Source organism: Cinclus cinclus, chromosome 9, assembly GCF_963662255.1.
Source record: "Cinclus cinclus chromosome 9, bCinCin1.1, whole genome shotgun sequence".
Classification (NCBI taxonomy): domain Eukaryota; kingdom Metazoa; phylum Chordata; class Aves; order Passeriformes; family Cinclidae; genus Cinclus; species Cinclus cinclus.
The window spans coordinates 20,249,409-20,272,879 of record NC_085054.1 but is presented as its reverse complement, the minus strand read 5'-3'; the positions used below and the strand labels follow the sequence as shown (position 1 = coordinate 20,272,879).

At 41.1% G+C, this 23,471-nt stretch overlaps 1 protein-coding gene across 1 annotated transcript in view; it reads left to right on the top strand.

The window, feature by feature from the left end:
• Positions 1-2,974: 2,974 nt before the first annotated feature.
• OSBPL11 (oxysterol binding protein like 11) overlaps positions 2,975-23,471 on the top strand; it is a 38,265-nt gene continuing 17,768 nt past the window's right edge. The window contains exons 1-5 of the mRNA XM_062498073.1: positions 2,975-3,255; positions 17,657-17,725; positions 18,813-18,988; positions 19,783-19,862; positions 20,611-20,793. Coding sequence (XP_062354057.1) covers positions 3,104-3,255; positions 17,657-17,725; positions 18,813-18,988; positions 19,783-19,862; positions 20,611-20,793 — 660 coding nt within the window. The 5' untranslated portion in view covers positions 2,975-3,103. The remainder of the gene's footprint in view (positions 3,256-17,656; positions 17,726-18,812; positions 18,989-19,782; positions 19,863-20,610; positions 20,794-23,471) is intronic.

Genomic DNA, 23,471 nt, shown 5'->3' with positions numbered 1-23,471 from the left:
ATAAACAAGAGTTGTTTTAGGGTTGATTAGATCCTGGGCAGTTTCCTGAAATTAACAGAATGATTAGTTGTGGGAAATTTACTTGAGCTATGATAAAATACAACCTACTCCAGCTAGTAGCCATATTTGGGCCTACAAGGATTTGATTTGACAAATGTCAATAAACATTTGTTGTCCTATTCATGTGTTCCCCCTCCAGATCTGCAGCTCTTCCTCAACTCCTCCTCCAAAGCCAGGAATCCCAGGCAGTGGTGAGGCTGGGGCTGGCTGCAGGCAGGACACAGCTGTGGGGACTCACCCTCTGCTGTTCTCCCAAGGACCAGGGTGAGATCCAGGTCATTTTGAGTTACTCAATTTCAGCTGGGGAAGGAGACTGAGGGCAATGAACTGAGCACAAGTTATAATTAGCAACATCCTAAACTAGAGAGAAAAGGCAGACCAAGCTGTGTAAGCTCTTAGCAAACGTGGTTTAGCTGTCAGCCTTTCTGTGCTATTCTGCATTTTGTCAATGCCATCTTACGAGAGCCTCTGGTACTGCACATGCAGCACCTTTTTTTAAGATAAAAAAGCAACTACATAGGGGAAGCAAACCTGAGTTTACCATGCTCAGGGACCAAATACTGAGGGGCTGCAGAAATATGCACTAAGGATTGCTGGCCTGTTTGGGGTGCTGGAAATGTTCTGGGTGGAGGAACATCATACTGACCACCTGTGATGGCTACCAAGGTCAGGCACGGGTGAAGCTGTGTCTCTGCTGGGACTTGTTGTCCTTGAGCAGAGGGGAAATAAAACACACAAGTGGAACTCTTGCCTGAATTGCTTTTGCTTCACATTTTCCCAGGAAAATTTCAGGGTTATTGGCATACGTTATGATACCATGCAATTATATATTTTCAATTGAAGTTTCAAGGCATTGGGAGAGCCGGAAGCAGTGTGTTTGGAGGGCAAGAGGAGTGCAGTTCTGGCCAAAATTTTCTTTGATAGACAATGTTACTCTGCTGGTTTGCTCACCTGTAGGTTCCCAGGAAAAAAAATGCAGGGGAAAAACCCTTTTCTTTTGCCCACAGTGACAAAATACGCTCCTAAAAAGGTAGAAGTGGTGAATTTTATGTCTGTGCACTGGTAGTATTTCCTATCCATCTAAGGGAGATTCTAGGGATAGATGGAATAGGCAGCCCACATTGGTCTGCTGGAGGAGACTGTGTGTGTGCTTGGCAGGGAGAGAGGGATATGTGGTAATTAAGAACCGGATTACAGTTTATAAATATATTTTAAAGACACAATGCTCATAATGTGCCATCATCATTTGCTGACCAAAAGAAAAGCCATTTTGAATGTCACTGGGAAAGTTGAAATATGCTGGTAGGAGGTAGGAAGGCCAGGACAACTTTCATGGTATAAAAAGCTGCTACCAGGGGGTGCTGTAAGTAAATAAAATATTTGTCTGAAATATGTTCTCCTTTAAATTTTTGCTTCTGTGTATGATTCTCACATAGGGAATTTTTAGCATCTTTTGCAACATGGTTGTTTACAGTATTGTAAATGTTTTATAAGAGCTGGAGAGCGGAGGAGGGAGTTTGGGTGAGATGAGGATTGGCCTCACCAACCACAGTCATGTCTGGTTCCACCTTCATCTTCTTCATGTGCAGAGTCAATAAAGTCAGAATGAGGATCCTCTGCTCCTGATTTTAAGAAATAATGCAGCTGCAGTCAGTGAAGCTGCGGTTGGCCAAAAGCCATGACTGGCCTGAAAGATTTCACAGAGTCAGACCAATCTCTCCCAGTTAGATATGCTGGCATCCCATGAAAGAAAAATGCAGTAACTGGAGGAAGAACAGGAGGGAAAAAATATGTTTCCTCTCAAGGCCATGTCGTGGCCTGGAGTGCTGGGTTTGACCCTGCTCTGTGGGTCTCAAGCTGTCATAGCCCTTCTTGTGTATGGAACAGCTGGATCCCTTACTCCTTTCTGCCCACTCTTATTTTGCAGGGAGAATTCCTGTAGCTCTTACGTGGGAAGATGACTGGAAGTAAGAAGAGAGCCGCATGGAAATTATAGTGGAAAATATGGTTGCTACTCCCTGGATGGAATGTGGTGAGCATTCCCGACCTTCCACTCACAATCTAATGAAGAGTAAACGGAGGGTGGAGGGGAGACATTGCGGCCAGGCTCTGGCAAAACCCTTGCAGAGGAGGGAACTCTGTGGTGCTTTCTAGCTGATAATCCCCACAGTATTTGAACACCAAGGGAGATAAAGGAGGATATCTGTTGAATCAGCATCAGTGGCAAAATCACTCTCCTTGGACTGAAACGTATCTCCACCAAAAGGTCATCGCCGGTGCTATTCTGATACCCACCCAAAGGTATGAGCACCCCTCACTGAGATGTGTGACTAAAGTCACTCAAGCTCCACCTGAATGTGAAAAAGTAGCGTACAAGTTATATAAGGTAGGAATTGTGGAAGCATGTAAGTTAAGAAACGGAGAGAAGTTTGGGAAGGTTCCCTTGTAACTTCTGCGATCAGCTGGTGGAAACCTGCCTTCTCCACCTTAAGGACACCGCTAGAATAAGAACCGTACTCCGTGAACGCCGAACGGTTATCTCGACCTAACTTTTGTTAAGGATTAGCGCTTGTTAGTATGTTGCTCTGAATCCGTGTACTGCTTTAAACATGTTTTTGCTGTCAGATACCATCACCGCCAATCCTCGACCTGCCACAGTTTTATTGCTATTCCGTAACCTGTTGCCGCGAGTCCTCCCCGAGCGCTGACAGCCTGCCCAACGATTAACGCTTTGAGGAAATCTCCCCTTTCCGCCTGACTTTCGCCGCGCTCCCACCGTGCGCGAGCGCTGCCCGCACTAAAGATGGCGGCGGCGCTGACCCGGAAGGGGCGGCGGGCCCGGGCCGGGTGAGGGAGCGGGAGGGCGGGATCGCCCATCCCGGCGCGGCCGTGCAGGAGCCCGGCCAGCCCAGCGCGGCCAGCCCGGCCCAGCCGAGCGGGGCGCGGGGGTGCCGGCGGCCGCCGCCATCGCAGCCCGCATGGGGCGGGCTCGCTCCGCGCGCCGGGGCCGGGGGCGCCGCTGAGGGGCGGGAGCCGCGGCGCCATGCAGGGCGCGGACCCGGCGGCGGCCATGAAGGGGCCGGAGGGCGAGGGCAAGACGGAGCCGCTGCCGGCGGCGGCGGGGCAGAGCAGCAGCAGCAGCGGCGGCGGCAGGAGCGGCGGCGGCCGCGGCGGCAACAAGAGCTGGCAGTACAGGTGGGCGTGAGGCGCGGTGAGGGGCGGCGGGCCCGGAGCTGCCCCAGCGCGGGTGGGCGGCGTGGCTGCCCCGGCTGCGGCAGCGCTGGAACCCCCCCGGCACCGCCGGGGTGCGGCGCGGGGGACGCGGCTCCCTCCGTCCCTGTGCCCGCCATCCCCGCCGTGCCCGCGGGCGGCTCCCGTTCTCCATCAGCACAAAGCTGCTGGGGGATGATGATGTGTCTATGCTCCTGCCTTTCGGCTCCTCTTTTCCCCTAGCAGAATGTCGAGACCTGTTTAAAGTTGTTGGAGGCGCTTCACCGCTTTCCAGCCTTTCAAAAAAAAAAAAAAAAAGACGAACTTTTTGCCGAGTTTTAGATCTTTTTAAAGAACCTAATGGCAATCATTATTTTTTTTTTTAATCGATGCTTTCTGTTAGTTGCTGGTAGCAAAACTGAGTGTGCACGGAGTCACGGAGTTTGTCTTATCTAACTTGCTTTAAGAACGGCTGTGCTTAGCATAAATCGCGGTTGATTACTCAGGTTCAGCAAGTCAGCAGAAGGGAGCAGAGAAAGCCGGAGAAGCTGAGCACACGGCATTAGTTTGAATTATTTGCCTGTGTGTTCAGGAGACTTGAGGTTTCCATATGCTTTTTTTCTGCTGTGCCTTCTGTTTGAACGCATTCCCACTCACACGCTGGTAGCGGGCTCTACAGCATCACTTGAGAGGTTTCCGAAACCCCGCGCCCGGGTCTGTCCTTAGCTGGAGTTCTGCCATGTTGCTGTTGAAAATGCCGCTGTTCTGTGAAGTTTGCACACTTCTCCTTCAACTGGAGACTCTCCGAAGCCGTCATCTGCCAGCCCAGATGGACTGGCTAGCTGTTTGCTTCGCGTGGAGACGGCGGAGCCCGAGCGTGCTACAGACGGACGGAGGAACAGGGGATGGCTCCGGGACGTGAGCACCCAGGCCCGGGATGTGCAGGCACCGAGCGCCCTGGTGCTTTTAATAAGGAGTGAACAGCGCGGTCATCGCTGAGAATCTGGGTCATGAGTGTTTTACTTTTCGGGTGACTAGTGCCCGAAAGAGAAGTGGTAATTTCAGGGTGAATGTTTCAAGCTGTTAAGTCGGGAAAGCTTCTTGTCATATGAAGCTGTTGGCTGTTTTAACCACTGTTTCCAGTTGCTTTTTAAACTCTGGATTCAAGTGGAACAGAATTTTCTGATGAAAATTGCTATTACTGTAACCAAGCACGTGCTTACTCTCCGTGTTTCACTGTGAAGCACAGGAGTTAGTTTATGCAATCAAAATGGAAATATTTTATATTTTTTATGTGAAATTGGAGGCAGTGGAAAGGATGAGATGCCTGATTTGCCTGGGTGTCTTTTGAGCTATACTGTGTTTGTGATGGTCATCACTGGTCAGTTCTGTACAGTGAAGTTCCACTTTCTAAAATTATCCATCCAGTTGTTTTGTTTCTTCTTTCAGTGCTATGGCTTGTATGACAAAAATTGAACTGACCCCGAGTGTTAGCCATTTTTGTGGCTGTCCTTCTTTTTCCTTGTAGCTATCAATATCTTGTTTAATTTGCTCTAAAACTTTAGTGCATTTTTTTTTTCATTCTAGATCATTTGGAGAAATTTAGTGTACTAATTATATTATTGTGGGCACTTGAGATACCTCATTGTTAATCTCTGCTCTGTTTAGAATCAATTATTTATGCCTATATTTGTCTCTAATTACCCTCAAAATATCATCTTTCCCCCCTGTCTCCCTAGAAAGCCCTCCTGAGTGAGATGCTGTAGCTTAGTTTTCACTTTGTGAATTACTTCTGTGCTAAAATGTATTTGACCAAAGAAACTCCCCAATGATAACTCAGTGTCTAACATATGGGTCTTTGAAGCAGATTTTCTGGGAACTTTTGGTGGAAGTTTGGTCTTTAACTTTTATAGCATAGAGTTTGAACAATGTGTGGTCTCACAGATTGGTAGGAGTAGGATCCTGAAGTACTTTCTCTCCACAGACCACATCTGATGCAGAAGTTTAGCTCACTGCTCAGCGAAGCATGTGGTCACAACAGCTATAGCAGAGTTGTCAGACAGTGGGACAACAGGTACTTGATACTTGAATGTTCCAAGTGGGGAATTAAGACTATGAATAAAAAATAAATGTCCAAGACTGCTGAAACCTAAAATAATGAAAATTGAATCTCTCAAAGAGGTGCAAGGTCACACATACTTGGCATAAATTGAGTATCTAGAAAATAAAAAATGAAGCAGGAAGTCTGACTTTATATTTCTGTAGGGCAATAATAGGGAGATTTTTAAATAACTGTGATAGATCAGATATTTATCATAGTGGAGAAGAGACAACCAGAGACTGCCAGACACTTCAGATGATGTGGAGATATAAGCTGAATCTCCTGTCAAACTTCCTGCCTGTAGCCTGTAAATTGGTGAGTTTAGGCAGCCAGTATAGCCGTGCCTCTGCTGAAATTTGTAAGAGATTGGTTTCTTCTGTCTGAGGGAAGGAAGATTTATTTATTTTTTTAAAATTTACTTAGTAGCAGAGTTGTTGAGAAACTGCTCTTCTAGCTATCTGACAGGAAATGATCTTGTTTTCTTGTGTATATATGATCAAATCAGAGTGTGTCTGAGAACAGTTTTCCTCACTGGGGTCAGGAACAGCCTGAGTGTTAACTTGCATTTAAGTAGGTAAAGAGAGCCTCAGAGACTGCACTGCACACTAAATTCTTTCACCCTGTCTTCATTTAGAGAAACAATTACCAGGAGGTAAAACTTCTTAATAACTTTGGATTATCAAAAGACTACTTGATAAAATAGTTTAAGATTATAATATTTTCTTTTTTTTCAGCAGCAACCAAACTGTGAAGTAAGTACAGCCTCACCCATAGAAAGAATTACTTGTGCTCAGCAATTCTGCTTTACCGTATGACCATCTTCCTTTGGTTTTTGCCTTGCTCTGGATTAAATGAACAAGAGTGCTTTCAAAGCAGTGAGAAAAAGGATACAGGTTGGGCTGGTACTTCAGTGACATGTAATTTGTAGTCATTCAAATAACATAAAAGTTTCACAACCAGACAGCAGAATCTCTGTCTACGAGCTGTATGGAGAGCTGATCAGACTATGTGCCAGAGAAGTGTAACAAGTCATGTCAGCCTGGCTTGAGGGGCTTTCAGATAATTTTGAGAGAAGTGAGGGGCAATCACTCCTTCTTATTTATCTACAAAATGAAATGTTCAAAGCACTGTGGTTGACTAGAGAAACAAGATTGTCTTTCCCAGCTGGAGACATCTAATGTGCTGTCCTTTTTCTTAGTTGTTCTGTTCTCAAATACCTAGATCAATTCTGCTCTTAAAAGTATTCTCAGCATTTCTTCCCCTGCCATTAGCAATACAGGTAAAATGCTCATGAATGTCCCAAATGATTACTGATTTTGAAGCTTACAAGTTCTATTTCAAAAACTATTTGCTTTTTTCCCTTGTATTTTTGCAGATAGCTGCCTTTGTTCCTTGTTTCTCAAACGGTTTTAGTATCTGCTCACTATGGATTTACCCGTGTATAGTTGTAAAATGCTTCAGGTTGTGTCTTTTGCTCTTTGTTTAAGGAAGTGAGTTACCTTTTGTTAGTTGTTCTTGAGAGTTCACCTGAGTGCTGCAGGGTTATTCAGCTGTCAGTTAGTATAGAAAACCATTTGGATGAAAGTAGCTTCAAGGAGTAAAGTTCCTAGACTGCTTGGTATTTTTTTTTTACTTTTTTTTTTTTTCTTCTAGGTGTGACAATGGCCAGAAAGAGGGTTTCTCATGCTGGGTGATTTCTGCTGGTCATTAATTAGTTTATTAAGACAAGACAGTCTCTTGCAGAATTACTCCATGTGGCTTTGGGCTGGAGTAGGAGGCTGGGAAGAAGAGCAGAGAAAGAGTTTTGCCAAAGGGTAGCACAAAAATGTTTTTTGTTATCAGATGCAAATAGATAACAAATTTTGAACAAGTGAAATGGTTGCCAGTCTTTTTTTGTGGGTGTTAGAGCTTTTTCAGTTGATACTATGCAAGCATCTTCATAAATACTAAAAAAGGGGAGGAGTAAACAGTTACTGACCTTAATTCAGTCTTCTGTGTTTGAACAGGCCAGCATGTGACAATGTAGCAGAACTGGTAGCTGGAGGAACTGAGTATATTTTAATTCTGCATTTTGAGATGATCATGAACACTTTTTCATAAAATGATGTAGTAGGAAATGTGTTTTAAAGGCTCATTTCTAAGTTTGATCCCAGTTGCCATTTTGGATGACTAACAATGCTTTGCACTTCAAACATATAGAAGCAAAGCATGTGGAACTGAGCTAGGCTGTGGAAGTGTTTGATTTTCATTCGTGCTATCTTGCAAAAATGATCTTAGTAGTAGTAGTAAAGAGAAATGTCTTGAAACTGATACAATACTTGTCCTGGGGTTGTCCCAATGTCAGTCTTAGTTGCAGGAAGATGTACTGAGTGTTCCTAGTTTCTCTCTGTTTCTGATCACATTCCAAGAAGTGTTTGATCTTGGGAGCATAAATTTCATCTCTTTGGTCTTTAATGCTGGAACCAGCTGATAGAAATAGATACAGGAGGTGGTGGCAGTTCAGTGTTCAACAACTGGAAACCTCTCCCTTGCTGGTCCTCTGTCTGGGCATCAAATCCTTGCTAAGGTTGCAGTAGGGTTGTGTGAGCTGACCTAATCAACTGGCTTCTGACAGCAGGTCAGAATTTAAGCTATGCTCCCTGTTGCTTACTAAGTAGAAGAAATCTCCCAAACCTTCATGTAAATGTTAGTGTCATCCTAGGACAGTTCTCTCTAACACTAGTATCCCTAGTGGTTCCTTTTTCTTACCCATTTCCTTTGTTCTGGATTTTCTTCTTGCATTGCTTGAAACAAAATTCTTTGGGGTTCCAGGTGGAATTGTGTATATTTGCTGGAATCAATAGAATCAATAACTGCAACTCCCTTCTTTGTGGTGCACAGCTGCAGAGAGAGAGAGAGAAGCTGTAATTTCATGGTGTCACTCCTGGGTGGGAGGTCTGGCAAGGACTGCTCCTGTTTTGATTTTCCCTTGCTCTTGCAGCTCACTTCCTCAGTATCCCACTGCTGTAAGAACCTGCTGACCTGTTGGCACTGTCACACTGAGGTGCCAGCTCCCAAGGGAGATGATGTTTGTACTAGCATCTTCTGGGTTGGCTGGTGGCTCTGATGACAAAGTGAGTCCTGGCCTTTGCTTTTGTTTCTGGTGATGCGTGGTGGGACCTTTAGAAAGCCCATGCTGCTCACTTTCTGACTTGTTTCTGGCTGAAAAACCTGGTGCCTGAATTTCTTTATCCTCATTTGACTCTCTGCTTAAAGAATATATCATGCTCCTTGAACTAGTTTAGAAATCCTGCACTTCACATAGTTTGCTCATTAGAATAGGCAAGAAGCTCTTATTTAAAATGATCAGCCAGTTACATCAATCTCAGGATACATTCTATGTTATTAAAATATTAAGGTCATCTTCTACCAGACTGATTTTACAGTTGCTAAAGCCCCAGGTACTTCTCAAAAGGCAGGTGAGCCCTTCATGTTAACACATGTATTTAAACTTGGAAAATTGATGTTGGAGCAGATGTGTCATAAATTAAGAGAAATAAATCTTGGTGTGAGGGTTAGTAAGTGGATACAGTTGAGGAAACAGGTTTGTGTAGTTCAAACAGGAGCTTCATGTTGACTGATGTTCTAGTAGGAATGTGAGCCCAGTTCCTGAGCCCAGTGACAAGGTCTTAGTTTCCTTCTCCAGCCCTGTGGCTCCTCAGTGAGTGACAATCAAGAGCACTGTCCCTCTCTTGCTTTTCAGAGCCTCTCCATGTTGGACAGACAGGGGTGTCACACATGTGGGAGTTGGTTCTGGCATCCAGTGTACTTATGTTCATAGTGGGATGTTCCCTTAGAGTCAAATTAAGCTGAGATGAAGAAGCGCCTATTTTTGGGTAGTGTCTAAATATCAAATAATTTGTGCTGTCCATGGAATAGGTTTCTGCAGCAGTTAATGGCTGTTACAAATGTCTACCCTTCACTAAGAGCAAAGAGTATTTTTCTTCACTTCACCTTTTCTAATGTAATTATGTAGCAGAGTTAATTAACTGCAGTACAACATTAACATCCTTGTGTGCCACACACATTCTCTCCCCAGAGAGAAGATGAAAAACAAACTGCATGTGCCTGACCTAATCACATTGCCTAATGCAGAAGCAGAAAGCACCAGCTGCTGCTGTTATGTTATCCTGGGAAGGTTCCTGTGCTGTACTCACCGTACTGTGAAAATTAAGGCACAAGTCCAGTGACCCCTGTTTACTTACAGACCTTGCCTTGACATGCCCTCTGATCCCCTGCCAGCACAGATGAGTTTTTGGAGGGGATTGCTGCCTGATGGCAGTGCTGCCAGACAACTTTCTTCTTGGGGTGCTTTCAAAGCCTGTACCTTTTCAGATTTTCTCTTCTGTGTGTTTAATGCTGAAACGGGAGGGGAGGGCAGGCTGAAGTTGGGTAGGAGAAATGCTGTTCCTACATGCGTGTTAAGCTGCCAATCTTGTATTTGACAGCCTGCTTTGGAGCTTTTTGCTGTGGGTAAGCATTTCTTCTTTTTTACTTTCAGTTGTGAATTCTAGAGTTTTCGAGGAGGCTAGAAATCTTTAAAATCTTGGTTAATGTTTAGATATTGTCAAATTGGTTTCCCCAAGAGCCTGTTTAGCACTGAAAAAGTTGGTTACTTTCATTGCATGGTGATGTTTCAGAAAGCAAGAGGTCTGCTGGGCAGAACTGCAGGATAAAGGAGCTGGTTTCTGACTCTGGCTCTGACTTCCTTTCTGATAATAGTCATACATTATTCAAACTGCTTTTCCCTGGTGATCACTAACTGTTCCTCTTTTTCTTGGAGGACTGTTTCTGGAACAGTTGGCTCTGATTTTGCAAAACTTTTGCAGGGTCTCGGTTGCAGCTGAAATCAGCAGAAGCCATGATTTGAATGTATGACTAAAATAAAATAAAAATTGGACTGCATCGGTCTCAAAATTAGAGAGGCAGAAAATTCAATGTGCCTTAGTTCCCTGTATGCAAATGGAATTATAATATTTTTGTCCTCTTACTTTTCAGTACACAACTCCTTCATAAGTGTCCATAGCAAGCACAAGGAAACCACGAGGGAACTCATTATTAGAGCATGAGTGCCAAATGAATAATACCACATACTCATTGCACAATGAAGAGGAGCACTTTTGAATAATTCCTTGTCTGGGAATCACTGTTCCCTTAAAGCACCTAACAGGAAAGTAGCCCTGCTCTCTTTATATGTGGTCATAGTCATAGGTGGTTAATGTGTGCGCTTTCTTATTTAGCGTTTAAATCTTCCTGGTGTCTTACACCTCAATTTTAATGTACGAGTATTTTTGCTTAATTTCTCTGTATTCAAGATTTATAGAAGTATTTGGGTTGAGATGGGCCTCTGGGAAATTTCTAATCCTCCTGCCCAGCTTCTTGCTCAAAGCTTCAAAGTTAGAAAATGTCGTTCAGGGCTGCTGAATTGCACCACTTTTAATTGTTTGCCAGCTAGACTTTAAACCATTGCTTTAAGCCATTGCTTCTTGAGTCTGGTGATCCATACAGATTTTGCTTGTATTTATGAATATTTAGATAACATCAATTGACAATAGCCTATTTAAGCGTGCTCTTACTTACTTGAAAGGTGATAATAATTATCATCCTTAGTTTTTACCCTGAAATGTTGTAAGTAATATTTCAAAAATAATTACCAAGAAGAGGCTCATCTGAGGTAGCTGATCAGTGTGTTTACCTTCCATTTCAGTATTTTATTGCTGCAGAGTCCAGAATGGCAATGTGTAATTGTTAACAGAATCTTTTAAATTTACATAATCACAAAACTCAAATCTCAGAATTGCAGGGGCATATCTGCATATTTCTGGTAGGGTAAGAGCTACTAGACTAGAAGAAGAGCAGAATGCCTTGGGGTGGAATGTGTAGTAAGCTTAATCATGTTGTGATCCCTGTGCCAAAGAATAACTGAACAATACAAAGGTTTGCTCCGCCAGTCTCTGTGGATAGTGCTTACCAGGATCCACTGCTTTCCCGGGTATCATAGGCTGCAGATTGTCCAAAATTGCAGAGATGCTCATCCATTAGGGTCTGCATTGTATCTGTTATATCAGTACTGTTCATTGGGCAGAGCAGCTTTAATTTGACTGCTTTTCTGAAACTAGATTTTGAGAGAGTTTTGGGTTTTGTTAACAGTAATGTGTGAAACTGTGCATTATGGTGTGCTGATGTAAACTGGCAACATAAATGGTAGCAAAGCTGCAGACAGCCTCTCCAGAAGCATTAAGGGGAGAGTTCAGACCTTTTATGCTCCAGCTCTAAAATGATGTTGGCTAAATCTACAGTTTGTTTTCTACTGATATAATTGCAGCAAAATCTTCTGGGTCAGCTACTGACTCTTGGGTGCAGATTCAGTTTTGTTCCACTGACGCAAATCCACAAATAAATTGTCCATGAGTGGAGTCCTTGCTGACTTGAGGTGTTTACCTTTGTGTGAGACAAATTGCTGAACTGAATGTCACTGCAATTTTTTTCTAGGCAGATGTACTGTGAGAGCTAGAAAGCTCTGTAAATTATAAAGTAGTTAAATAATCAGTTTTGTAATCACCATGTGAGAACAGTGTTTTGCTACCTATTAATTAAATATTGTCTCTTTCCTATTTGCTACACTGCAAAAGTGTTACAGTAGTTTCATTTGTATGTAATTGACCTGTTCCATTAATGCTGAAAAGAGGAGAATGGAATATAAATTCAGTTATGATGGTTTAAAAAAAACCAAACCTGTTAGCTTGATTTATCATTCTCCTTGAACTAGTATTGATAGAACTTGAGGTGCCAGCATGACTGTTGTGTTGAGAGCAGTGGTTGGATGAGGGATGGCTGTGAGAGAGCCCCTTACTCCAGGGCTAGGTAGGCTGGGCTGCATTATGCTGGGATCGTGGACAGCTGGTTGCTCATTTTGGCTCTGCCATACCTTTACTTTGTGGCAACCCCATGCTGCTCTTTCAATGATTCTCCCAAGGATTTACAGAAGTGCTAGTGAAGAGAAGTTTTTATATCTAACAGGGGGGTGTGTGTTGCTGGCATACTTGGAGCCAAGTGGTGTTCCAAAGTATCCTCGGGGTCTACGGTTGATGTTCTTGTCATGGTGTTGGACCTCTTTCTCTTGCACTTGTTTTTGGTTTCTAAATTTATGATTGAGTAGTCAAACACATGAGCTGAAGAGCAGGAACTTTGCTGCCACTTCACAGCTGACTGTAGAGCACTGCTGGTGAGTTGCACAGCAAGGATAGTTTTCTTCCTTTCTTCCAAAAGCTGTTCAGAAAAGCAGATGTAATTGATTGATGCTTTTGCCTTACCTTGTTGGGTTTACTGGGGAATCCACAGAGCTGTGGATTTGGAGTGTGCTTAACTTGGTGGTGGTTTCTTGCAGTTGCAGAAGATATGCCCAAAGTGTTCAATGCTGACATAGCTGTTTAGATTTTTTTTTTCCCCCTTTCTCTTCCCCACTGCCTACTCTTCTGTGTAAGGGAAAGGGGAATCAGTGCTCTGTAGATAAGCACTTTTGCTTTTTCCTCACTGGGCACTGCAGTCATTGCCCACAGTCAGCCTGTGGGCAAATCACTGCTGCAATCCTCATTTCTTTTTTTTTTTTTTTTTTTTTTTTTTGCTTTGCTAGCTTTTAATATGAAGACAGTCTCTTTGAGTAGGCTTCTTATACATCTTGCTGTGAGCTCAGTAGAAAGGTGCATCTTCCCTTGGCCAGGATTCAAATGCAGTGTTGTAACAGTGGTCGTGGCAGCTCTGGAGGCTGGATCCCCTTTCAGGAGCCCTCCCTGACATCTTCATGAGCTCCAGACTCCTGGTCATCCTTCTTTCTGGCATCAAATCCACACATACTCAGCTGCTGCCTGAAGTCAGGCCTTACGCAAGTCAGTGGGGAAGCCTTTGGCAGCTGCGTTTGCTCTTCAAGCAGCTGGTTTGAAGTGGGTCTTCAGAGACCTGGCTGCTCAAAGCATCCCACGTGGTGCTGTCTGGGTCCCAGTAAAATTAAAATCATCTAAAGGGCAGTGTTGGAACTGTTCTGTAACTGTTTTCCATATGGGTGTAATTTTGTGCCACTGCTATTTTTTTTTTTTCTGTGGGGCTTTCATGGAAACGTACAAGTGAGGGGTATGAAAAAAGGTTGGTGAAGCCTTCTGCATTGCTGCTGTTTCTCAGAGAAAATGTTGGCCCAGTATTTGTCAGGTGTGAGCCTGGGAGTCTTGGCAGAAGCTCCTGAAAGATGTCATTATGGGACTGCTGTTCCTCAGTATCTGTGTCCAGTGCCTGGGTGCTGCACGTAAACAGGATACAGGGGAATTTGGCCTGATTGTCACTGTCTTCTCTCTTCCCTGGAACAGGAGACCACCCTGCAAGGCACTGCAACAGCTGCTACAATTTAGGAAAGGATGAGTAAAACTAGAGAAGGATAAATAAGCTAACAGTGATCCTTTGTGAATCTTTTATCCCTGTTGTTTCTCAGTAGCATGTAGATTTATAGAAATCTGGCTTGGGGTAAATGACTTTGATGCAAGGGAGGGATAATTTTGCAGGAAGAATATGAACTGATGTGTAATTGTCTGTCATTTGCTTACATGGACAGTTTCAGTCCATCTCACAGTATTTATAAACTAATTTAAAAATTTGGTTAATAAAGAATTTGTGATGAATGGGTAGTCAAGTTCAGCCTTTGGAAAAAACAGCCGAGGTTTTGGGACGTGGTAGATTTGCTGGAATAAAATTCACATGTCATATTGTGTTCTGCATATTTTTTTTCTGGATTGTGATTTTTATGGTATCCTCACTTAAAGTAGTCCAGTGAAAGTTAAAATCAGTTTTTTTAAAATGTCCTTAAGACTGTGGTGTGTCTGTTGCAACATTTCCTTTCTTTGACAGGACGTGCGAATTTCGACAGAAATAGAGCCTTTAGGGATTGTTGACTCATGGTTGCTGAGCTGTTGCTATTCCTCTGACAATCTGAGACTGTGGTGAGCATTTTAAATAGCAACAACAGCATCTTGGCTATGGAAGGACACACGTACCTATAGGTACATGTACGTGCATGTAGGCAGCAGTGTGAATGCAAAGGGATTCTGAAAATCAGGAAAGATCCCAAGGCAGCCAGCCCTCACTGTCAGTGTTAAGTTGTTCAGTGTTTTGTGTCAAGTTCACTTCTGAAATCTGTTTTCCAGAAGTCAAAACCCCCATTGACAGGAGTTTTGGAGGCTTTTGAAGTGACTTTGGTGACTTTGAGACAGGTTTTGCCAGCACTGTTTCCAATGAAACAACAGTAGGGACTTACTCATATTTTATGGACTGTAGTTATCTGCAAGCAGAGACCAGTGTTTGAACCTCAACCTCTTGTTCTCAAAGTCTACCATTTTACAAGCTTTTTGTAGTGCTCTGTAGAGCTTGGCTGTCAGTTCCATACTAGTGAAATGTTACTGGATTTTCTTTGGGTTGGATATGTTGTTTTGTTTTTTTTTTTTTTTAATATTAACTGTCTTGCATCACTGCTTTATTAACAACAACTGTCTTGGTTTAACTCTTGCTGTGGAGGCACTAATCTTGAAATTATTGAAGAAATGCTCTAGTTACAGTCCCTGGCCTTGTTAATAAATAATACTGAGAATATTTTTCTGTATCTGTATATGCAGAAGAGGATTAGGAGATTAACTGTAGTTCTGTCATGGGTTTATGTACAGTTATAGAATTTACTTTTTTAAAATTGCAATTTGCGGAGTGGGTTTAGATTTCTTTAGTGTGTATAATTTTCATTTATTAAAATAAAAATGTTAAAATAAAGATAAGGTTAAAAATAAACCTTTATTCAAATGTTGAAATTCTCAGTCACTTTTTCAGACTTCCATGGGGTGCTTCAAAAGCCTTTCAGCTGAACCCTCCAAATTTTGGGACTGATGAAGCTAGGTATATAAGTTATTGAAGAGGAGGCATTTGAAGAAATTTAGGTCTAGACAAAGTGAAAATCCAAGTGGAAAGGAATATGCACATGGTGGCAAAATGTGATGATTATTGGATGTGGAACTACATCACCAGAAGAGCTGCACTCCCTTCTACAGTGCCTTTTTCTGCATGATAAAATCAGCTATTTTATCTGTCACACCCAAAAAAATCCCCAGAGGTCAAATTATTTAAATCAAAATCCATTTAATTTACCCTTGTCAGACGAATGGGTCATACACATAGGTCCTGCTGCATTCACTACAGTCTGAACTTACCTTTCTGATTTTTCTTGTGTTCTGTTAAAAGTACCCGTGGTTTAGGCTCATTAGTTAGTGGGGGTGCAGTGGCTGTAGCCTGAATGTGCAGGTCTATGTACAGTGTCTCACTGAAAAGCAAGGGTGTAGCTCACATTCACTAGAGCCTGAAAAATAATTAGCTGTGACTAGGGACAATTTTCAGATGATTAAAACCCAAGCTCATGCATTTTTATGACTATGCAATCTTATAATTTTCAGCTAAATTAATACACTGAGCAAGTCTAAACTGCACTTCCCTTGTATGCCAATAATAACAAATGAGAGGTGTCTGCAGAGGATGAGTTTGATTATGTCTCCTTTAGCTTCTCTATACATTTCAAATGTATGACACCCTCTGTTCTGCTTGATTTTTTTTTTTTATCTGTAGTACCACTTAATGAGCTATTAGAAATTAAATTCCTAGATAGTCCTGCTGGCTGCTGTCCATTGCAGGATATTACTGCAATACTGATTGCTGCTGTAATAGCTAGGACACATATTTTTGCTTTTAAAAGTAGCATTAAAAATCAGCAGCTTTTTTTTTTTTCCTTCAAAAAATGTACATTCTTATATCTCTTGGCTTGTGTTGCATCACTGAACGGCAGTGATTTACTCTGTGGTTGTTTTTATTTGTGTCACCCTAAATGGCTTCCTTTAAGATTAAACAGTGCAACATGTTATATTTATCAAACCATCAGATTCTAATTAGTTTGGTGGTAACTGTCTGTAAGTGAGGTGTAGACAGCAGCTTCAGCTGTTATTTAGAATTTATCCCAGTATTTAGCCCAATTATGTTTGCAAGCAAAACCCACTAATGGAGCTGATTCCTTGGCTCTCATAGTCCTGTTTTTCCCACTTTTTTCCCCTTTTGCTGACATGGGCCTACTTGTCCATTTAACAACCAAGACAGGTTGCTACTGCTCCAATGGACTCTGAATAATTTAAATTAATCTTCAACATACTACTTAATTTAAAATTTAAATAAGATTAGAGACAAATTTCTTTTGAAGAAGCAAACAGTGTCTGATATTTGGGTCATTGTTTCAATTCTTCTATGTAATAATAGGAACTTTTTTTTTTTCTCATGTTGGACCTGAATTTTCTGTCAAGAGTGTGTTCTTTAGTGTAGGATTATGTCCTATGGTGAGGTGAGGGCATTGAGGTGGCATTTCTGGGTTTATAGGAACATACAACATAAAATGGATCTTTAAACTGTGGTCTTAAAATGAGTAATTTGTAGCCATGGTAATTGTAACCCTTATTTAGGGCAATTGATTTTCAGAAATGGTAATGTATTTTGCCTATAGTGATATTAAGTCTCTATGCCAAGCGCCTTTGATGGATTCACATTTTTGGTAGATGTTGCAAGTCAACTCTTCAAAGGAGAAACTACTGGATTTTTCCTGTCAGGCCAGAGGAGGAGATGTTTTGGTTTCAGAATATGTTGATGTGACCTGCACTTGCATGTTGTGTTCTGTAGAACATCTGTTCAGGAGCATGACTGTGTGGAGGACTGTGTGCTGGACATGGGGGATTAATAACACCCCACTGATGTAGGAGCAGCTACAGCCTGTTTAGGTTGGTAACTGTGTTCCAGGGGTCTGTTAATAAGCTAGTGAAAGTTAATTTTGTTCAGGAGTCCAAAAGTACAAAGTTTGTTTTGAAGGGAGAGCAGGAATCAGAAGCAGTATGGATACACAGTCTTCAATTACTTGAAGCTTGTAAAAATGTATCTAGAAGTGCTTGTTGAATTTGTGCAGCTAATTATAGTTTCCAATTATTTGGAATTCAGTAAGACTGGTTAAATTACTGTAAGAAACTATTTAGAAACAAGGCTGGAATATCTTTAGAGTGTGGCTTTATTAAATTGATAGTGCCATTCTAAAAATTAATATAAAATTAAACTCCTGAGATTAAAGATGGTCAGAAGCTGGGAGGATATAAAATGCATTTGCTATTGTCTGATTGCTTTTTCTCTCTCTTTTGATAGTGATCACATGGAAAATATTTGTGGCTACTTAATGAAATACACCAATCTTGTCACTGGTTGGCAATATCGGTAAGTCTTTGATGGTGCTTTTCAGTAATGTTGGTCTCTGCAGAGGTTGGTCTCTCTAAATGAACACATTTCAGATTTTTTAATAATACGTAGGTTTCCCTTTTTCTACTAGGCAAACTTTATGCAAGAATCTTATGCTTTTGTCGATATAGATTAGACTAATAATGTGCAGATGAATAATATTTGTATTAAGACATGAATATATAAAAGGCATAGGCAATATAAAGCAGTTAACTCATTTAGTAGCTTAGAACTATGTTTGTATGTGCAAAAAACATTAGGGGTTTTTTCGTTTTTTCCTTTTCCATAAAAAATATTCTCTTTGTGTTTTCTGCTGAGTCTTCACCTTTGTGCCAAATAATGCTATCACTGTAAGCAATTAAGACTTCATTACTGTAAATTCAAACTCAAGCAGGCTTTTCCCCAGGATGTTGTCTCCCCTGGAATAACTTGATTTTCTGTGTTAGGTGAAATTCTCTGGTGAGGTTTTTGTTTAATGCTGATCCTAGAGCAGCACAGTGCAACCAAATTAATGTTGGAGAGACAAGTCCTTAGTGTACCACACTGTGCCACCTGTGCTGCCCCTGGCATGGAGTGACTCATGTCAATATACTCAGCATTAAACTCAAGTTGTAGCATAATGTCCACTTCCATTAAAAAAAAATAAATCTGGAATTGCTTCAGTTTCACAGTTTTGCATTTCAACTCCCTTTGTATCTGGGGCCGTTCTACTCTTAATGTAAGTAGTTAAACGATTTATTAAGCCCTAATAATTCAGGATATAATTTTTGATTCCCAGAATCTTGCAGTGGTGTTCTTCTGTGTGCATGTTGTTCTGTTGTGCAATCCCTGTGCTCTGAGGAAAAAAAAAAATGCAAAGAAATTATTTTTTGTGCCATCTTGGGGACATAATTCATGTATTTAGGATTTTCCTGACACAAGCATTTTAGTCTCAATCCCATCTATGTGAAATTATGAGAGTATTGATTTCTTCTAGTATCACCAGCTGCCCAAAAAAAATAAAAAAAAAAGAAAAAAGGAAAAGGATCTGGTTTTATTTAGTGTATTTGCTTTGTTATCCTTGCAGGTATTTTGTGTTAAACAATGATGCTGGCCTGCTGGAGTACTTTGTGAATGAGCAGTCTAGGCATCTGAAGCCCAGAGGTACCCTGCAGCTGGCTGGAGCTGTCATTTCACCCAGTGATGAAGACTCTCACACCTTCACAGTCAATGCTGCCAGTGGGGAGCAGTATAAACTAAGAGGTAGGACCTGGATTCTTGGGCAGGGGATCCTTCCACTAGAGGACAATCCTGGCTCTCACCTGGAGCTGCTTGGCTGGGCTTGGCTGCAGGACCAGAGCCTGGTTGGCAAAGTGCTGAAAGTCCTGGCAAAATACCATGAAAATTACGTGCAAAACTTCCATCCTACTGTTCTGCTAGAAATGGTCTGTATTTATGGGTAGTTCCATAACACTTGGGTTTGATGACCTTCAGAAGACTTCATATATGTAGAATGGGGTTTAAATCTTCATGTAGAGTGTCCTTAAATTGTACTGTTTCGAGGTTCTCTAAATCATTGTAGGTAGCAATACTGTGGTGATGCTCACAGAGAATTGAATTATTCAGTTTGTTAGCCACCTTATGGTGGTTATAAAAGCCCATTCTCTGATTTTGTAGGATGCAGAAATCTAGGCTAATAACTTTGAGTATTTCTTCCTTTGAAGACTTGCTGTAATTTTCTAATTTCAAGTACCTTACTTTTATTCCAGGAAAATGTTTCATGTTATTAGATTACAGTATTTTGAGGGCAGTTATGGTTTGTTGATGTTTTTAAATTAATTTCTTAACTCTAAAAATAACATCAAGAAAGAAGAAAATATATACTATTTATGTTGAACTTGACTTAATGTTATAGTTATTACAGACAAATGAGTTTTAGATTAAAAATAATTTACTTTGCACTGCTAGTCTTGTGATTTTTAAGAATTAAGCATTGCTTTTGCCCATACTTTAAAATGTCTTCATTTAACAGAATCCTTTTGGTTTGCTTTTATTAGCTACTGATGCTAAAGAGCGGCAGCACTGGGTTAGCAGGCTACAGATATGCACACAGCATCACACAGAAGCTATTGGAAAGGTATGACTGATGCTCTCATGGCCAAAAATCAGGCTGGTGGTAGAAGTAGTTGCAAATACAACTTCAGTGTTATTGAAGTCCTTCCATTTTGGGAATGTGGCTTCTTTTTTTCCCCCCCTTTTTTTTAACCCCTTACTTTTTTTTTTTCTAAAAATCACTCAGCAGCCCACAGATAAATTTAGTGTGAATTCCCATGTTTGAGGAAAAAGTCCTCAACGCTGTATCTGAGCACTGTTGTTTCCATTTGCTAACCATATGGTGGGTATGCATATAGTGTATTTCATAGAACCTCCTGATTGACATAACACCTGTTCTGATACCTGAATAAAATCTTGCTTTTAAGATGCAATCAGAATCTTGTCACTGGTTTTGTTGTAAGAGATAAGTTGAATTAATAGTTCTAAATGAAATTCCATTCTTTTAAATATCAGCTCTATCCCTGCAGGATCTGTTAGGAGTCAATTTCTGGTGCTGCTGCAGATCAAGGACTGATTGTCAAGTCAGAGAAGTGATACTTACTGATCAGTCTCATTTCACAGATTGTTCTTAATTAGACTATAAAAGAGGGCAGCCAGAAGCAGACAGTGGAAAATATTTTGCAGTTGCTACTAATGCATTATTAGGGCTTTGCCATCTTTCCTTCCTCTATTAAAAATTAAACTGTTCTGCTGTATCTTTCACATTAGAACAATTGCTGATTATTAGAATTAACTGTAAATGTTTCTCAATATGCTTATTTATTCACTAGAACAACCCTCCTCTGAAATCTCGCAGCTTCTCTCTTGCATCCCAAGGAAGTGCCAACTCTCCTGGTGTGCAGAGAAGACCCAGTCAAAATGCAGTTTCCTTCTTCAGTGTTGGACATCACAGATTGCCAATGGGAAAAAGAGTTCCAATTATGCAGCCAGATCATCTTGTAGATGTTAGAGAGGTTTGTATGCTTTAAATTCCCTTACAGTTTTTTGAGAGAGCTGTGGTGTTATTTGTAAGGCTGTGGAGAAACCTGCACTTCTTACCTGGATATATTGTCAATAGCAGGTTCTAAGCTATTATTGCACAGCTGTGGGAGAATAAGTAACTTTCCCTGGCTAATTGGAAGTACATGGTGTGTATTCTGTGATTTTTGTACTCTGCAGTAGTATCCTGATGCTGAAGTTAGAACCACTTTCTCATCCTTGCAAATTGTAGCACTACAAGTGACAAGGGAATATCCTTAAGGGATATAGCATCACATACTATGATACAATTAAACACTTTTCTTCCCATGTCAAGCTATAGAAGAACTGACTAAGCTGTTCTTGTGTCTCATATGACTAAGGAGGAGTTGGTCATGATTGTATTTTGGAATGCTAATACCATTTGCTGGTAAGCTGATTCATTTAGACAAATCATCTAGGAATGGATGTGACTGAACAGAGAGCAATTCAAACACCTGCCCTTTCTTTCGCTGTATGTTCAGGTGTAGCGTATTTTGGGAGAAAAATCCAGAAATAATTACCTCTCCATCTTGACTGATAGAACAGACCAACTACTGATTGATTTTAACTTGTGAATATATCCAGGGTGGATCTTGCCTATCTAAAGATACTGCATTGCAAACTTGTGTTACTTAGGGGTAGTACTGATGTTACTGATGTTATTAAGTATTTTAGTGTTAACTGTAATTAGTGTGGTGTGATACATTTCTTGGCGGAGATAAGTTTCTAATGGAGGGCTTTTAAATTTAGAAAATAAAGATACAGGAAGCGTGAACAGCTAGAAATTGAACTTAGACAAACTGGAATAGAAGAGTGCTGTATATTGTGAGCCTCATTAACCTTAAAATATGTGGGTGAGCACTGTGGTAAGTTCTCCAGTAAATGAGTGTTGCAGATACTTTCATTAGTATGGCATGCTGTCATTGTGCCCTGATTTCTATCAGGTACTAAGGTGTAATTATTCAGTAGTTTACACAAGGTTGACGGCCTCTTTAAACTTTGGAGTCTGTGAATCTCTCTCCGGCAAACTGTTCTTGCAGATGTCTTGAAAAAGGGTAATTGCTGCCATCCTGTTTTTATCCTCTTAAAGCAGTAAAGTCTCCTATAGTGCTAGTGCAGAGACATGTGAAGTGCTGCCAGGTACTCAGGAAAATAAAAATGTTTGAGAAATGGCTTTTTCACTTTTTGAATTTTCAAACACTGTTATGGCATTCAAAATTTTAGGGAGGAGAGAGGAGTATATGTGAGCTGAAGCACTGCAGCATTGGCTTGCATCCTGTAATTGGGATAAAGTGGAATGACTTTTCTTGGCACTACAAAGAGGACAGGAAACTATTAATGCTCTTTTGATTGCTACTGAGTTTGGTGGCACGGCATGATTATTTATCAACTTAAAAACTATATAGACTTGTACAGATGAAGAATCCTCAGTAGTGTTGGCTCTTCTGAATGTTAAAGTTAGTTTGCTTGCCTTTTTTAAGCTGGAATGCTGTTGGATATCATGCCTACTTTTTTTGTAGATACTAAAGGCAGGTATGTGCCTCTTACCCCTGAGCAAGCTTGAAGGCCTAAAAATGAATTTCGAAAAGCTGTGGGAAGAGCACCTTCTTTCTAAGAATTTGCTACATTGTGCTCTTCTTTGATTTTCCCATGAATTGCACTATGCCTGGGTTTCCTTGTCAGTCCCTTTCCCTTTAACTGTCCTTTGTTCTTGGCTGAGCATGTCATGCTGCTGACGGGTTTGTTGTGCAGAGCAGGAGGTTTAAGATCTTTTTGCTAACTTGCACTAAATGCAGGTGTCTGTGTGTTTGCAAACTGAGAGCAATAACCTGTGTATTTTTCCAAGATTTTTGATTTTTAGTCACTCTGCTTTTCTTTTCCTGGCTCTATGTTTTGTTTTTTTTTCCCTTAAGCTGAATGCACAATTAGAAAAAACCTTTGGGCTGTTCCAAATGTCTTCTTTGAAAGGGAAATGTGCCTATTTGAACTTCATAGCTAAGCATAGCATGGCTTGTCCTGTTGTCTGGCCTGTTCCTGGAATGAGGTGCTCGGGTCCTACCAGGTGGTGAATTACTAACAGTAAAGGTCACCAGAAGGATTGTGGTGATTTGTCAACTAATTGTGGTGTTTCTGTGAGGGGTTTCTTTTTAAGCTAACACACTTTCAAAGTTGGGGAAAAAACTGCACACAAAGGCTTTTATGATGTTTGTGACTGGAGAAAAATGAGACACATGTTGTGATTGCAGCTGATATGTTTGCATAGGTAAGGCTATCTGTAACTAAGTGTTTTAGTAGCTTTCTGCCCTGTTGCCCTTGGGATATGCTAAGGCTGACTCTGCACAGTTAATACCACTTTTAAAGAGCCAATGCTCTGTAAATTCACACCTTTGCATACTATGAAGCCAAGCCCTTAAAAGTTCCAAAGATCACATACTTGGATGAATACATGTTCCTGAAGTATTGCATAAAATCTTAAAAGCAGTTCCTGGAAGGGGTTGGAGGTAGTAGTTCTGACAAAAAAAAAAAAAAGTCAGATACTGCTAGGATTAGGAATTAACTGGAGTGAAAAAGCTACCTAGTGCCACAGCAGTTAAACGCATGTTTCTGTAAAGGTTTTTTAAAAGATATTCTG